The sequence below is a fragment of the Aquarana catesbeiana genome, linkage group LG01 (assembly GCF_042186555.1).
Source record: "Aquarana catesbeiana isolate 2022-GZ linkage group LG01, ASM4218655v1, whole genome shotgun sequence".
In the NCBI taxonomy this organism is placed as follows: domain Eukaryota; kingdom Metazoa; phylum Chordata; class Amphibia; order Anura; family Ranidae; genus Aquarana; species Aquarana catesbeiana.
In genome coordinates, this window is record NC_133324.1 from 73032830 (window position 1) to 73050551 (window position 17722).

General features: G+C 43.6%; 1 protein-coding gene across 2 annotated transcripts in view; it reads right to left on the reverse strand.

Annotated features, from left to right (window-relative positions):
• Positions 1-9641: 9641 nt before the first annotated feature.
• NARS1 (asparaginyl-tRNA synthetase 1) overlaps positions 9642-17722 on the reverse strand; it is a 39483-nt gene continuing 31402 nt past the window's right edge. For both annotated transcript variants that reach the window (XM_073620280.1, XM_073620289.1), the window contains exons 13-15: positions 17260-17391; positions 14572-14703; positions 9642-10044 (exon numbers count right to left, since the gene is read on the reverse strand). In XM_073620280.1, the coding sequence (XP_073476381.1) occupies positions 9913-10044; positions 14572-14703; positions 17260-17391 (396 nt within the window). In that variant the 3' untranslated portion in view covers positions 9642-9912. The remainder of the gene's footprint in view (positions 10045-14571; positions 14704-17259; positions 17392-17722) is intronic.

Here is a 17722-nt window from a genome sequence, read left to right on the forward strand (position 1 = left end):
GATCAATGCCGACCAGATCTTCAATGACATGAGATAGACGGATAGCCAAGACCTTAGCAAAAATCTTGGCATCCACATTAATTAAAGATATGGGCCTGTAGGATGCACATTCAAGTGGATCCTTACCGGGTTTAGGAACCAGCACAATAATGGCCTCGTTCATGTTATCAGGCAGAGTCTCCAATGTCGCGAATTTAGAGAGTAGTGAGGTCAATTTGGGAGCCAGGAGCTCAGAGAAATTAGAATAAAATTCAGATGGTAACCCATCTGCCCCAGGGGCCTTCCCTCCCCGGAGATGCCCCATGGCCACCTGGATCTCCTCAAGTGTAATATCTGCCTCCAGGCCCTCTCTTGCCTCGTCAGACAAAACGGGAATGGACAGGGAATCAAGGAAGGTGGATATGGAGGAGTCAGAAGCAGCTGCTCTAGAGGAGTAAACCTCCCTAAAGTAGTCACGAAATCGATCGTTAATTCTACTGGGAGTTGTAAGAATTTGATCTGACCCATCTTTAATGGAACCTTTGGGGGTTGAGGGTATACTTCCCCTAGCCAGCCATGCCAGTAACTTCCCATTCTTCCCCCCATGTTCAAACACCCTCTGTGCTGAATAGAGTAATGCTTTGTCTGTTTGGGACATCCTTTCAGTGGATAGAGCTCGTAGCGCTCGCTTCCATGCCCTATATCGCTCATCATCAGGAGCAGAGATATAATCCGACTCCAACCTAGTCACCTGCTCTTCAAGCTATTCAAGGGAGTGAGTGGATTCCCGTTTCAATCTATTGATATTGATCCCATATTCCCCCCGCATCCAAGCTTTAAAAGAATCCCAGAGAACAGGCGGGGAAACTGAGCCCACGTTGTCCGTCCAGAAATTGCAAATGGAGGCCATGAGAGGTTCCTGTAATCTCTCATCATTGGCCAAAAATCTGCACAAGCGCCACAGGCGAGTTCCTGGAGGCACAGTCAGCGCCAGTGTCAGACATAATGGGGCATGATCCGAGATTCCCCTGGGAAGCACAGATAGGTCCTGGACAAATTGTAGTGCAGGGCCAGAAGCATAAGCCAGGTCAATTCTCGATAAAGTTTTATTTGTAGCTGAATGGCAGGTGAATACCCTGGACTGCGGGTACATGTGCCTCCAGATGTCAGTGAGGGCGAACGTGTCCGCCCACTGCCTGAGATCCGGAGTGTCACGTGCCGAGCCATGCAGTCGATCCAACTCTACCGAGGGGACCATATTGAGATCTCCCATGAGATAAACCAAAGCGGTGTCAAGTTGCACCACGATTTGCAGAATCTCGTGAAGGATTTTGCCAGTAGCCGGTGGTGGAACATAGACACCAACTAACACCACATTTTTATCCTAGACATTAGCATGTACAATAACAAATCTCCCTTCCTTGTCAGTTCTGACTTCTAGAAGTCTAAACGGCAAAGTCTTGTGGACCAGGATGCTGACCCCACGGGCATACGTGGAGAAAGTGGAGTGGTAGTTTGGGCCAACCCAAGCTTTTCTAAGGCAAGGTATTCTGCTGCTCTGCATATGTGTTTCCTGAAGAATACAGATCTGCGGCCTGTGCTTATGCAGGAAACGAAACACTAGGGAACGCTTCACAGCGGTATTAAGTCCCCGCACGTTCCATGATATTACTCTAAACTCAGCCATTGGATACGGGGTAAAACAGAAATATGAATATGGGCCAATCCGTGAGGGCAGCATCCAAGTCCAGCAACACATTCATTACCATGCATAGCACTATGTCATTAGATCTCAATAGTAAAATAGACAATTTTAAGCACCTGAAAAGAAAAAACCGATGAACAAAAACAACCCTTCAACCAATCCCCCCACCCCCTCCCCGCATCCGCCACCCCAACACAGGAATGCTTTGTTCCCCAAACATCAAAAACCCCATGGTCAGGGAGCGTGGATCAGTGGGTGTAGACACTTAGTGGATAATACGTCCACGTAGAGCGATGAGAAGCTCCGCCGCCACTAAAAAAATAGAAAATGGAGTTCCAACAAAAGAAAAAGTATGGATTGTCAGACTGTTCCATTTCTTGTCAGTGTGTACTTCCTTCTTATTATGCGGAGCATTGGATTTGGTACAGTGCCTTCAGGATGAACAAGGCTCCCAACAACATGTCCGGAAGGAATGCAATCATCTAGGCAGTAGAGTACAACTTCCCAACGTAAAAGATGGAATGATAAAGCTTGCAGTACCTTACTTGAGCACTAGAGTTCGCCAGTGCCCAGTCCAGGGAGTCAGTCCATCAAGGTACAATGTAGAACCAAATCACAGGATGGATGAATAATCCACTGAATAAACCATAAAATGGCAGGCTTAGAGGCATATTTCACCTAGCCTAGCACAGCTAGGGGCACAGTACTTAAAGTTCTTGCAGGTAGTCTTTGCAAAAGGCACAACAGGTGCAACATTAGTCCACCTAGCATTGAGAGGCATATTACTACAGATCATTGAATAATCATGCAACAGATCACTCCAGCAGCATTCAGCGATTAGGAGGCAGTGACATCCCTGGGGGACGTAAAGAACTTGGTTGTCTCCCCATCCTGAACCCGGAGCCGTGCAGGAAATAGTATGCTATATCGAATGCCTTTAAGCCACATGGCTGCCTTCACCTGGTCAAAAGAGCGTCTAAGCTTTTGTGTCTCAACAGAATAGTCAGGGAAGATGAGCAGTCTGCTGTTCTGGTGCTTCAATTCTCCTTTTACCCTGGCAGCCCTGAGCACTTCATCCCTGTCACGGAAATTAAGAAACTTTAAAATAAAAGTGCGCAGTGGTGCTCCAGGAGGGCCCGGTTTAAGAGGTATCCGATAGGCCCGCTCAACGGCGTAAAATGGTGAAAATTGGGCCTCAGGGAGAAGGTTCCGGAGCAGCTCTTCAATAAATTCAGTCGGCCGCTGACCCTCTAACCCCGCTGTTAGGCCTACAATACGTAGATTGTTCCTCCTGTTGCGGTTTTCCGCATCCTCGGATTTATATTCCAGGGCTCTGATTTTAGTATGGAGGGCGCGCAGATCAGCCCCATGATTCTCCACAGTATCTTCCACATGCCCCAGGCGCTGCTCAGCATCAGACAGTCTGGAGCGGATTTTGTCCATGTCAAGTCTTATTAGCCCCACATCTATCTGCACCGTGTCCACCTTAGTAGTTAGGGTGGTGAGAGAGGCCTGGCAATTACCTATGGCAGCCAGTACCTCAGCCAGACCTGGCTGTGTGGAGAAGGATTGCTCTGGCTGCAGTGTTTGAGTGGCCTTATTGATTAGAGCACGCCGCTCGGTTCCCACGCAGTCTGTATAGGCCGCCGCTGTTTCCTCAGTCCCAGGGGGGAATTTAAGTTTCTTACCCCTTCCTTTCAGTGTGCGGGACGAGCGGCGGTACATGTATAGGGTCCTGCCGGCGTTTGGTGCCTCTCTGCCGCCTTTTAGAGGAAGACAGTCCCGGATTGCAGCGGAGCTCTCACAGACACGTCCGCTCACAGTGCCATCTTGGCCACGCCCCCGAGAGAGAGCATACTTAGCATTGAAATTTAACCCATCCCCATGACCACCAATGCAGAGGGAGGTGGGTTAACTTTCACTGGATGACCACAAATGCAGAAGGGGAGTATGGTGGGTTAAAATGTCACTGCCATGACCACCAATGCAGGATGGGGGGGGGGTTACTTTCACTGCCACTGCCCCCCCCATTAGTGGTCAGTGGGAGTGAAGTTAACCTCAATCACCCACCCACTAACCATTGATGGTCATATCATTGACATTTCATCCCACCACCCCCTTCTTAATCTGTGGTCATCCAGCAAAGGTTAACCTACCTTGCCCTGCATTGGTGGCCTGGGGGAGGGCGTGAATTTCAATTACACTGACCACTAACTTGGTGGTTGGGGTAATAGTACTGACACAAATATTAAGGGTTATTTTTGCATTCACTGACACCAATACTGGGGGTTATTATTGTGTCAACTGACACTAGTACTGGAGGTTATTATTGGATCCACAGACATCAATGCAGGGGATTATTGTTGCATCCAGTGACACTAGTGTTAATGTTTAATATTGTGTCCATTGACACCAATGCTGGGGTTATTTCTGCTTTCACTGACAATAATGCTGGGGGTTATTAATGCTTCCATTGACAGCAATACTAGGGGTTATTAATGTGTCCACTGACACTAGCACTGGGATTGTTTTTGCATCCACTGACATCAATGTTGTGGCTTATTATTACAGGGGAGACCCTCAAGGGCCACCGACAGCCTCCTCAGCACTCTATCTCCATCTTCCACCCGACTGTCCCTGCTGGAATGGCTCCAGTGTATTTAAGAGGTAGCCTGCCCCTTACAAACCCACTTTGCTTGGGATTGGCTAGGACCCTCATGAATACTCCAAGCAGCTCCTCCTAACCCCCACCCTCTACTTCTAGAAGTTTTTTTAAGATTCTAGCAAGTGCGGGGAGGTACCAGAGATGCTGCCTGTGGAATCATCCAGCCTCCCTGAGTCACCCTCCTTGACCCAGATTCAACCCAGCCTGGCTTTCAGCCAGACCAATTTTTCTACACTAACAAACTACAACCCCTGGCAAAAATTATGGAATCACCAGTCCCCGAGGATGTTCCTTCAGTTGTTTATTGTTGTAGAAAAAAAGCAGATCACAGACATGGCCAAAAACTAAAGGCATTTCAAATGGCAACTTTCTGACTTTAAGAAACACTAAAAGAAATCAAGAAAAATAATTGTGGTGGCCAGTAACAGTTAGATTTATAGAACAAGCACAGGGAATTAATTATGGAATCACTCAATTCTGAGGAAAAAATTATGGAATCACCCTGTAAATTTTCATTACAAACACTAACACCTGCATCAGATTAAATCTGCTGGTTAGTATGTAGGTAAAGAGGGTAAATCATCACGCAGTGTTGCACAAGATGTTGGTTGTTCACAGTCGGCTGTGTCTAAAACATGGACCAAATACAAACAACATGGGAAGGCGGTTAAAGACAAGCATACTGGAAGACATCAAAGCGTCAAGACAGAAAACTTAAAGCAATATGCCTTGAAAACAGAAAATGTACAACAAAACAAATAAGGAACAAATGGGAGGAAACTGGAGTCAACATCTGTGACCGAACTGTAAGAAACCGCCTAAAGGAAATGGGATTTACATACAGAAAAGCTAAAAGAAAGCCATCTCTAACACCTAAACACAAAAAAAAACAAGGTTACAATGGGCTAAGGAAAGGCAATCGTGGACTGTGGATGATTGGATGAAAGTCATAGTGATGAATCTCGAATTTGCATTGGTGATGCTGGAACTTTTGTTTGGTGCCGTTCCAATGAGATTTATGCAGACGACTGTCTGAAGAAAACATGCAAATTTCCACAGTCAATTATGATATGGGGCTGCATGTCAGGTAAAGGCACTGGGGAGATGGCTGTCATTAAATCTTCAATAAATGCACAGGTTTACATTGAAATTTTGGACACTTATCCCATCTATTGAAAGGATGTTTGGGGATGATGAAATCATTTATCAAGATGATAATGCATCTTGCTATAGAGCAAAAACGGTGAAAAAAATTCCTTGAAGAAAGACACATAAGGTCAATGTCATGGCCTGCAAACAGTCCGGATCTCAATCCAATTGAAAATCTGTGGTGCAAGTTAAAGAAAATGGTCCATGACAAGGCTCCAACCTGCAAAGATGATTTGGCAACAGCAATCAGAGAAGGCTGGAGCCAGATTGATGAAGAGTACTGTTTATCACTCATTAAGTCAATGCCTCAGAGACTACAAGCAGTTATAAAAGCCAGAGGTGGTGCAACAAAGTACTAGTGATGTGTTGGAGTGTTATTTTGTTAGTTTTTCATGATTCCATAATTTTTTCCTCAGAGTTGAGCGATTCCATAATTTATTCCCTGTGCTTGTTCTATAAATCTAACTGTTACTGGCCACCACAATTATTTTTCTTAATTTCTTTTAGTGTTTCTTAAAGCCAGAAAGTTGCCATTTGAAATGCCTTTAGTTTTTGGCCATGTCTGTGATCTGCTTTTTTTCTACAACAATAAACAACTGAAGGAACATCCTCAGGGACTGGTGATTCCATCATTTTTGCCAGGGGTTGTATGTACACCTAGCACTCTAGCTACAGCTGTATATGACATACTCCTGACTCCTGCACTATTTATGCCATAATGTACAATAGATTTTGGTTTCTCAGTGGTCACTTTTAATGAAATTCTTTTTCTAGGTAGGTTGTGTGCAGAAAAGCATATGTAATGTTAAGAGTATCATATTTTTTGGGTACAAGGACTGTGGCATATGTTATCGTGTTCACGGGGAGTAGGTTGAAGTTTTAAGCCCCTTCCAATATTGACACACCCACAATTTGTCACAACACGGCAGGCATGTTGCCTAATTATTGTTCTTTGGCTGCTCAAGGCTTAACCCCCCCAAGAAAAAAATGATCTACGGCCCTGCTACACGTTACTGCGCACATCGTAGTGAGATTAATAATTTTAGGACCAGATATTCTGCGTAACTAATGACCTGTTGGAGCATTAAAGCATTGCCTATGAAAAAATATAGAGTACTGAGGTTTTTCACTGTTTCACAGGCGCACACAATTTTAATCCTGATAGGTTTACTTCCTCTTTGTTTCCCTGCAAAGGTAAAGCATAATGAGCTACCATGAATCGCATAGTAGCCCATTATGTGTCACTTACCTGACACAGGAGTCTGCGATGTCACCGCTGTCCCCTCTGGTACGGTGCGTCCATCTTCTTCCAGGTATCATGGCTCCGGCGCTGTGATTGGCCAGAGCCGCGATGACGTCACTCCCGCGCATGCGCGTTGGGAGCCGCCACTAACGGCATATCGCCGTTAGCAGCGGCAGGGCTCAGTGCGCCTGCGCGCCGCTGTCTACGGCGCATGCGCCGTAGACAGTGATACCTTTCTTTTTGCAAATATCTCCTAAACCATGTAGGTTTAGGAGATATTTCTTGTACCTACAGGTAAGCCTTAATCTAGGCTTGTCTGTTGGTTAAAGTGGTCTGTAAGGGTTTACAACCACTTTAAGGATTAGAAGGCAGTAGTTGACTGAGCAAAATGGCACTAAGTCTCGGTTCACACTAATGCAGCGGTTCTCAACCTCTCTAGTGCCGTGACACCTTGATAACATTTCCCAAGTTGCGGGGACTCCTAACAGTAAAATTATTGTCGTTATGAATCAAAATTTAAATATCTGATATGCAGGATGTATTTTCATTCTTACAAATTTAACATCTTAAAAGCGTAGCGATTAATCACAGATTGTCAATAAATAAGTCCAACATGACGCGACTATGCAAGAAAAAAATAAATATTTTGGAACAAGACATATCATTTACATATAAACATCCCGGTTGGTTCCTCAAAAGTGGTTATCCCGTGCCAGTGCTAGATATACAAAGTGTATAGCACCCAAACATGTATCTATACGAGACGTTTATTTATAAATGATATGTATTGTTCCATAATCATTTTTTTTTTTTTTTTTTTTGCAGAGTCATGTCAGACTTATTTATTCACAATCTATGTATTGATTTCGCCGGTGACATACATTATAAAAATGCTTTTATTAATTAGTGTCTCTGACTTACCAAAGTCACTCAGGTGTTCTGCCAGAATCAGCAACCCATCTAATGTGTTAACTGGAAGTGACGTTTCGTCCCTGCCATCTTGGCACACTCGTCCGCAGCAAGGCTACAGTGAGAAGTTGGCAAGCGGACATCTTTTTATACCCACCAAAGTCTTGTATTTTACACTTATTTTTACCAGCAAACTGAGTTTATATACTATATAAGCCTTATATAGTATATAAGCTCAGTTTACTGAGACTTCGGTGGGTGTAAAAAGATGTCCGCTTGCCGACTTCTAACTGTAGCCTTACTGCGGACGAGAGTACCAAGATGGCGGCGACGGAACGTCACTTCCGCGCAGTCTCTCCTCTCCCGGAAGTGACATCTCGCTGGCTGAGACGGACAGACTCCGGCGTACACACAGTAACTTTGGGTCCGTCCCGGCCAGCTTTCCAGATTGGACCAGCATTCGCGACCCCGCGGCTGAGAACCGCTGCACTAATGCGATGCGGGAACCAGCGAGATTCCCGTTTCTGTAGTTCAACTGAGAAATCAGGGAATATTGAAACAGCCACGTTTCAAAGTGAATTTGGCCCTTTTGCCTGGTCTTCCTAAACGATAAAGTCCTGGTCTTTGCAATTCAGCATTCTAGCGATAAAAGCAGTGGAGCAGCACCAGGGATAAGAGGTTGTGCTGGCAATCTATGAGCCCTCTCCACAGCAAAAGCAGCAGAAAAGTAAGCATCAGTAAAGGTGTGCTTGAGCCATTTTCCCACAAAATCCCTGGGATGCTGACCCCCTCTGCCTTTTCACGGAGGCCCACAATCCTAAAGTTATTTTTCAAGGTTATCAGTTCTCTGGCTCCAGGAGATCTGTTTCTCTGCTGCTCACACCCTGCCAGGGAGAGGTGCAAAATCACCCTCTGGAGAGATCCTTCTTTCCGTCTCCCTCTCTCTGCTTATTCTGTCACAGCAGGCAGATATCTACCTTGATTTCATCCATCTTACCTGTGAGAGAGAGGTGCCACAAGTGGAGATAGCACTTAAGGCCTGGTTCACACCTATGCATTTTTTTAGTGCGTTTTCAGTTTTGCAAAAACACACTACAGTCCATTTAACATGGTTTCCAATGGCTGTAGTTCACATCTGTACATTTTATGGAAAGGGCCAGGGACATTTTTCTGGTTTTTGGTTCCATAGACTTCAATGGATCAAAAGCGTGTATTGAAAAATGCACCTGCATAGGTGTGAATCAATTGACCTGTTCCAGGGTAAGTTTGCCCACTTTCTTCGTGGTAGATGCACGTTTAGGGGTCTCTGTGGCAGCCGTCCCGCCTTTTGTTTCTCGGCCTGGGCAAATTCTTTCAGCTGCTCCACAGCTGTAGATGAGCGATCTTTATACATGGAGACTCGGGCACTCGGTCAAACCACGGAGCTGTGTGATGGTGCAGGAGCAGCTAGGAATAGGCAGGATTCTATAGGGAGCTGGAGGAGCTCCTTCTAAACACGTCCGCCCATCTTGGCTGTAGCCACGCCCCCCCCAACGCAAATCCTGTGTGGGTTCCCGCATTGCATCTAACTCGCAAGACAGTTCACACTGCTCTCTGCAAACTGCTGGGGGTGTCAATAGAGAGTTAATGACACCCCCAAATTGGTTCGCAGAACGCAGTGCGGACTGTGGGATCGGATCGCATGAGCCTGAACACCCATACGATCCGATTCCAGTGCGTTCCAAAAAAAGGGTCCTGAACCATTTTGGTCAAATGCAATGCGATTTCAGCCATACAAACTGTACGGCTGAATTCACATCACACAAACGTCGCATGTGATGTGCACAGCAATGCGGTGCAAAATACATGCAATATCTGACATTGCATGTGTGTGAACCCAGCCCTAATGTGGAACAAAAGCATTCCATTCTATAAAAGTGTATAGGTATTTTTTTTTTGCACACAGTGAGGAACTGAAAGTGAAATTGAATAGAGACACATGCTACATCTGCTGGGATGAAACAGTAATGTTTGTATTTATTAAATAGGATTGCGTGATTCAATTATGCAAGAATTACTTATCCACATTACTGGAATATTGTAGATAAATGGATGGAAAAAAAACAGCAGTCAGATATGGAAACAACTGACTGATGAAAACTAGAACATGTCACGTAGGTTCTGAAGATGTCCTGATAAAAGCAGCAGCAGGTAAGTGGTTTTTTACCACGACACAAGGTGGGTGGGGTTCTTCAGCATACTGACCAGTGTCAGGGGAGGGCATTAAGGTTTACAGCGTTGGACAAATCGCGGGTACAGGCACACGTCTCGGATGTGGTGTCTGTTCAGGATCCAAGTAAGGAACCTCTCCAACCCCAAACCGTAGCCGCCGTGAGGACAAGTGCCGTATTTACGCTGTGGGAGAAAGAGTAATGATTTAATATAAACACTGTACATGACCCCAAAGTTACATATAGAGCTTATTGTAAACCTAAAGCTTTAGGGGAGCAATACGCTATAAAAGAAAATGCATTAGGATATTTTGGTAGGTTCATGTTAAGCCCCACTTTCCATAACCATTAACCACTCCAATACAGGACATTTACACCCCCTTCCTGACCAGGTCAATTTACAGCGCTGTCACACTTTGAATAACAATTGCGCGGTCATACAATACTGTACCCAAAGGAAATTTTTATAATTTTTTTCACACAAATAGAGCTTTCTTTTAGTGGTATTTAAACACTTAAGGACCGAGCCTCTTTTTCAGACTTGGTGTTTACAAGTTAAAATCTTTTTTTTTGCTAGAGAATAAAATGGCAGTTGTTGCAATACTTTGTCACACCGTATTTGCACAGCGGTCTTACAAGCGCACTTTTTTTTGGAAAAAATACAGAGGGGTTATAGGGCTAGAATTATATTGCTTTTGCTCTAATGATCGCGGCGATACCTCACATGTGTGGTTTGAACACCGTTTTCATATGCGGGCGCTACTCGCGTATGTGTTCGCTTCTGCGCGTGAGCTCGTCGGAACAAGGTGCTTTAAAATTATTTATTTTTTCTTATTTATTTTACCACTGTCTTTTAACCACTTGTTTACTGGGCACCTAAACCACCCTCCTGCCCCGACCAATTTTCAGCTTTTAGCGCTGTCACTTTGAACAACAATTGCGCAGTCATACAACACTGTACCCAAATTACATTTTTATCATTTTTTCCCCACAAAGAGCATTTTGATCACCTCTGGGTTTTTTATTTTTTGGTAAAAAAAATAACAAAAGACCAAATTAAAAAATAAATAAAAATACAAAACCATTTTATATTTTCTTAATTTATTTTGCAAACAGGTAATTTTTCTCCTTCATTGATGTGCGCTGATGAGGCTGCACTGATGGGCACTGATAAGACGACACTGATAGGCACTAATAGGTGGCACTGGTGGGTGGCAGTGATGGGCACTGATCGGCAACTGTGACACTGATAGGCAAAACTGCTGGGTGGCAGTGATTGGCACCACTGGTGGGCATTGATAGGTAGCAATCATGGGCATTGATAGGTGGCACTAATTGCTGACACATATGCACTGGTGGGCACTGATTCGTGGCACTGTGTGGGCACTGGAAGGCGGTATTGATGGGCACAGATGAGGCGGCTTCGCCTCTTCCTCTTTGGGACCGATGTCCCGAAGCCGGTGATCAGCCTTTTTTTCTCCTCACACTTTCAGCATGTAAGGTCTTATATAGACAGGTGTGTGGCTTTCCTAATCAAGTCCAATCAGTATAATCAAACACAGCTGGACTCAAATGAAGGTGTAGAACCATCCCAAGGATGATCAGAAGAAATGGACAGCACCTGAGTTAAATATATGAGTGTCACAGCAAAGGGTCTGAATACTTAGGACCATGTGAGATTTCAGTTTTTCTTTTTTAATAAATCTGCAAAAATGTCAACAATTCTGTGTTTTTCTGTCAATTTGGGGTGCTGTGTGTACATTAATGAGAAAAAAAACAAACCTAAATGATTTTAGCAAATGGCTGCAATATAACAAAGAGTGAAAAATTTAAGGGGGTCTGAATACTTTCCGTCCCCACTGTATATATCTATATCTGAAAATCGATAAATCCTATAATTTGTTGGGGCCCCAAAACACCAGGACAGTACAAATACCCCTGGAAAGTAGACAGTCTAAGGTATTTAGTAAGAGGCATGGCAAGATGTTTGAAGTTGTAATTTTGGGGAAAAATGTATTTATTTTTAAATGTTTTCACATATGGTCACCAGTGCAGTACAGTGCCAACATATAACTGGTGTGGCAGTGATCAGGGAAACTGACTGGTGACAGTATTTAAAAAAAAAAAAAAAAAAAAAATGTAATTACTTTTTTTTCAATTTTTAAAATATTTTCTTTTTTTTTACTTTTTTTTTTTTACAGTGACCAAAGCAACACACTGTTACCACAGTATTATTTGCCATTAACTGTGAATTTTACAGTTATAAGCAACCATTATTTCTGAATGAAAACTATTCATTCAGTGTTTCCGATTGAGGTTAGCTGTGACTGACCCTGTCTGTACCATGTGATCACTGTGACCAATCACAGAGCTCATCACATCAGTACACAATGAAAGGCATGAATCAAAGCCTTTCATTGTGTACAAATGTCATGTGATCTGCTGCGGTTGGCCACAGCTATCACATGGTAGTGGCAGCGGGTTGGTACAGGGATCTGTCATGGGCTGTGTCCAGTGGACACGGCTGGTGGCAAATTGTGCCAGAGCATGGCCTGATCCTGGGAGGATGTCATATGACGTCTTCCTAGGATAATAGGGCTCCCGCTCTGCCGTTATATTACAATAGGCCGGGTGGGAGAGCGTTAACCGCAGCATACAATATTACTTCTGCCATTTATTCTATTTAGGCCACACAAAAATGACCCTGAATTTAGTACAGGGGCAGTATAGAGCTAATCAAATGTGAACCTATGTAATGTACTTATCATATGTTGTTCTGGGGTGCTGGGTGACAGCTGTGCCTGTAACCAGTAACCGTATGATGACAGACACATCTAGAAAATTCTTCAAACAACCTATATAGCCAAAAGTACGTGGTCTTGTGAAAAGGCTCCCCAGAATAGTGGAGGTTGTTATAGCTGAAAAAGGATGGGATGGGGGGAAAACTCCATATTATTGTCCATTGTTCTGGAATGGAAAATCCAACAAGCTCATATAGGTGTGATGGTCAGGTGTCCACAAACTTTTGGCCATTTAGGGCTCATTCATACACGGTGCACGCCTTATAATATGTTATCGCCGGTGTTGTGCATTGTGAAAGGCGGTGCCGAGCACGGTTACAACGCATCACACTTTTTTTTTTTTAATTTGATGAATTCCTCCAAATAATGAGGTTTCATTCAAATTTACTGTATGTAAAACAGCCCTCTGTAATGCAGCGTGTTGTGCTGTTAAAAAATGCAGACATGCTGCATTTGTTATGCAATGCACATCACCGCAACTGCATGGTGTGGACAGTGCACAGAGAGCAATTATTTTTTTATATGCCCCCACATGGAGTCTATATGATCGATGCAGATCAACACAGCTCAATGCACCTGGTGTGAACAAGCCCTTATAAAACATTAAAACCTTTATGCACGGCATGGCCAGATGCACTACCTATTACCCCTACTTCCCTTTTTAACAAACAAGCGATGGGTCTTTTACCACTTCCCGCCCAACAACGTCATATGGACTGACATGTTATGACTGTTATATGATATGTTATAATTGATGATTTGGACTTTGAGTGGAGATATCTGAATGATGGGTGCAGCTGCAGGCATCATTCAGATGTCGGTTTTTTTTCTGCCAGCGATTCCCTGCACCGTAAAAACAATCATAGCAGCTGTTTAGCCGCTTGAATTCATGTGATCAGCAAGCTGGAGAATGAATCGGCCGGTGGTGGCCATTTACCATAGAGCTGACCGAGGACCAGATGGTCCCCAGTCATCTCTATGACCTTCGGAGGCTAAGGGCGACGTTATGACGCGTGTCACGTCCAGCCTTGGCAGATGTAAACACTGCTATTTCTTCCGCTGGGAAGCCAAGATCGTTTTTTTTTTTAATCTCAGGTTTTCCATTCTAGAGGCGAGATTTGGGGACTTATAGACCCCAGATCTCGCTGTAAAGAGAAGCTGTCATACCCTATTCCTCTTAAAAGGGAGGTTTACATTCATGGTAATAGGAATAAAAGTGATTAAAAAAAATGTAAAAGGGAAAGTGTCAAAATATAAAAATAAAAGTAAAATAAACATAAAAATTCAAAGCGCCCCCGTGCCCGCACGCAAAAGTGAACGCATACATACGCCGTGCTCGCATATGTAAACGGCGTTCAAACCACACATGTGAGGTATCACTGCAATCGTTCGAGCGAGTTAAATAATTGTAGCCCAAGACCTCCTCTGTAACTCTAAACAGGTAACCTGTAAAAAGTGTTAAAGCATCGCCTATGGAGTACCGAAGTTTGGCACCATCCAACCAGAGTGTGCAATTTTAAAGCGTGACATGTTTGGTATCTATTTACTCAGCGTAACATCATCTTTCACATTATTCAAAAAAAAAAATCTGGGTAACTTTAGGGTTTTTTATTTTAAATTCATGAGTTTTTTTAACTAAAAAAAAAAAAAAGCGTTTGGAAAATTGCTGCGCAAATACCGTGCAACATAAAAATTTGCAACAACCATCATTTTATTCCCTAGGGTCTCTGCTTAAAAAAAACAACAAAAAAAAAAAACACATATATAATGTTTGGGGGTTCTGAGTAATTTTCTAGCAAAAAAAAATATGATTTTTACATGTAGGAGAGAAGTGTCAGAATTGGCTTGGGAGGCAAGGGGTTAACTAGCTATAGGTTAAATAAATCTAAATTAGTTGCTAATTGTTATACCTGGTCAGTATACCAGTAGTAGGGTGTAGAGTCAATTTCTTCTCTCTTGTACCCTTCCAGTAGCTCCTCGCTATCCCAGATACGCATGGAGCCTCCAACAATTTCACCAACATTAGGCATTAGTACATCCACCTTTAAAAACAATTAAAAAAAGAAAAAAAGAAATATGCATTAGATTAAAGGAAACCTGTACTGAGAGAAAAATGCTGGCTGCCATTTCTGGCTTTCCTTTTAAAATGCTAGCTGCCTGGCTGCCATGCTGAACCATAAGCATGGAGCAAGTAAAATCAGAATATTTGATCTGCTTATTTGGTAAAGCTTCCACATCATGAAAGTTTCATCCAAATAGTAGCCTGTTGGAAAGTTGTAAAATATTGGGCTGTAGACATGGATTGCACTCTATATATACATGGATTTAACAGGTGAAGTAAAAAATGTGGTCATTTGATGACTGTATGTGTCAGTTTATGTGGTCCTAGTAAGGCCATTTTTAAAATCTGAATCATGATCCAAAGATTTTGATCAGGTGACAAAACTTCTAATCTATAATACAAGATGTAAATTTTTAACAAATATCTTAGCTCTTTTATTATGCCAAGGCAACTTAAAGTGATTGTAAAGTCTTGTTTAAAAAAAAAAAAAAAAAAAAAAAAAAAAAAAAAAAACACAAACATGTTATACTTACCTGCTCTGTCTGGTGGATTTGCACAGAGCAGCCTGGGTCCTCCTCTTCTCGGGTGCTTTTTTGCTGCCCCTGGCCACTCTCCCTCCTGTTCAGTGCCCCCACAGCAAGCAGCTTGCTATGGGGGAGCCGAGCTGCAGCACTTTTTGTCCATTCAGACACATAGCTGTCCTCTCTCTCTCCGGATTGGCTGACTTTAAAGGGGTTGTAAAGGTAATTTTTTTTTTTTTTTTTAAATAACAAACATGTTATACTTGCCTTCACTGTGCAGCTCATTCTGCACAGAGTGGCCCCGAACCTGGTCTTCTGGGGTCCCTCGGCGGCTGTTTCAGCTCCTCCCCGCAAGAACTAACCACCTTAATGCGAGCTCCCTCACATGGTGGTTAGTTGTTGCGGGCGCGCTCCCGTGATACAGTGAGCGGCTATAGCCGCTCGCTGTATCACTCGGCCCCGCCCCCCAGCGCGCCGCGTCATTGGATGTGATTGACAGCAGCGCGAGCCAATGGCTGCGCTGCTTCCAATCCATCCACTGTAGCCATTCAGCGGCCAGGCTGAGCGGCGGAATAGAAGTCGGGAGCGAGCAGCTGACTTTCGAGGGGTCAGGTAAGTAAAACAGGGGGGCTGGGGGTGGCGGTATTGTCAGAAGTTTTTTCACCTTAATGCATAGAATGCATTAAGGTGAAAAAATTTTTACCTTTACAACCCCTTTAATTGACAGCCATGGGAGCCAATGGTGTCACTGCTGTGTCTCAGCCAATAAGGAGGGAGAGTCAGGGACATCCGAGGGACAGCGCTGGACCAAGATGGGGCTCAGGTAAGTATTAGGAGGTGCTGGGGCGGCTGCACACAGAAGGCTTATTATCTTAAAGGAGCAGTCCAGCCTGAGCACAGGAGTACAATTAGTTTTGCACTCCTGTGACCCATTTTCAGCTGATGTCCGCTCTCTGCTGACGTCACTGCAATCAGTCCAAGGACCGCGTCATCACGACAATGGAAGTCTGGATCCACCAGGTGCCTGGACTGACAGCCATCTCAGCGAGCCGATTGAGGTTGAGACGGCCGCTCCCCGCCCCTCCACAGCTCAACGTTTCAGTGAGCATGGGGAGGCAGAGTGGAGAACCGCTGACTGACAGGCAGCAGCTCTCTGCTCGGGGAGCTGAGAGAACCGAGCTATTGGCGGTGTTTGATGGCTTGGTTCTCAGTGCAGAGGTGTTGGGGGACAGATGCAGCATTGATCTGATGCTGCATCCACTGGGGGAAGTATGATACTGAAAAAAAATAAAATAAAACCCATACTTCTCTTTTAATGCATAGAATGCATTAAAATAAAAAAACCTTCTGACTTTACAACTCCTTTAAGCAATTATGCAAATTAACCTTTCAACATTTTCCTTGCTCTTGCTGTCCCTGGAAAGCTGGTATTGTAAATTATTCTTCACTTCAGATATGCCAAGAAAATAAGGCATTTACTTGTTACACTGTGAATAGAATCTTTTATATGAGACATTAAGAATGTTTTTCTCCCTTAGATTCCAAGCCCACTGTGCTACCTTAGCCACTCGCCTACAGGGCACTTACACCCCCTTCCTGCCCAGGCCCTTTTGTCAGCTTTCAGCACTGTCGCACTTTGAATGACAATTGCGCAGTCATGCTATACTGTACGCAAATGAAATTTTTATAATTTTCTTCACACAAATAGAGCTTTCTTTTGGTGGTATTTAATCACTGCTGGGGTTTTTTTTTTTTAGTAAAAAATAAGACCAAAAAAAAAAAAATAAAAAAAAATTTCTCTCAATGAATGCATGGCGTTCTCTGACCTCGTCCAATCAGAAAACACTTAGCATTCATTGAGAAAAGTGCACTTTTTTAACAATGATAATTTCTTTTGGAAAGATCAGAAGCACTCTAGTCCAGATACCTGGGCACGTCTGGATCTGCAATAACCATTTCAAGTTGCATTTTCCTGTGTAAGAAGGAATGAAAGGCAGCACATAAGCTGGACTTACAGACTCAGTGAGACGGCGATCTTCAGCACAGCGCTGCATGTAGAAAGACTTGATCTCAGCTGGGAAACGGCACAGCAGGATTGGCTCATTAATGCTGTCAGTCATCAATCTCTCTGGAGCCTCTGGAATATCCTAAATGTAAAATAAATCATTATATAAAACTATACAAGAAATAACTTCTACTATTAACTCCACGCCCCTCTTTACAAAATTTTCAGGTGTAAGCAATTTCTTATCACAATGAGCAAATCCTCTTTCCTCCATCTCCTCCGATTCCACCAATAGAGAACTTACCAACTAGCAACAGCAGCCCCCAAAAATGGTCACTTAAAGGAAATGCGACAGGCAGAGGCTAAGGTAATGCTGGAGCTTTTATAAAGTTTTAACCTCTGTGCCTTTAAAACGAATGCAGCCAGAAAAAAAAAAAAAAAAAAAACAACACACCATGCAAAAAAAGTTATAC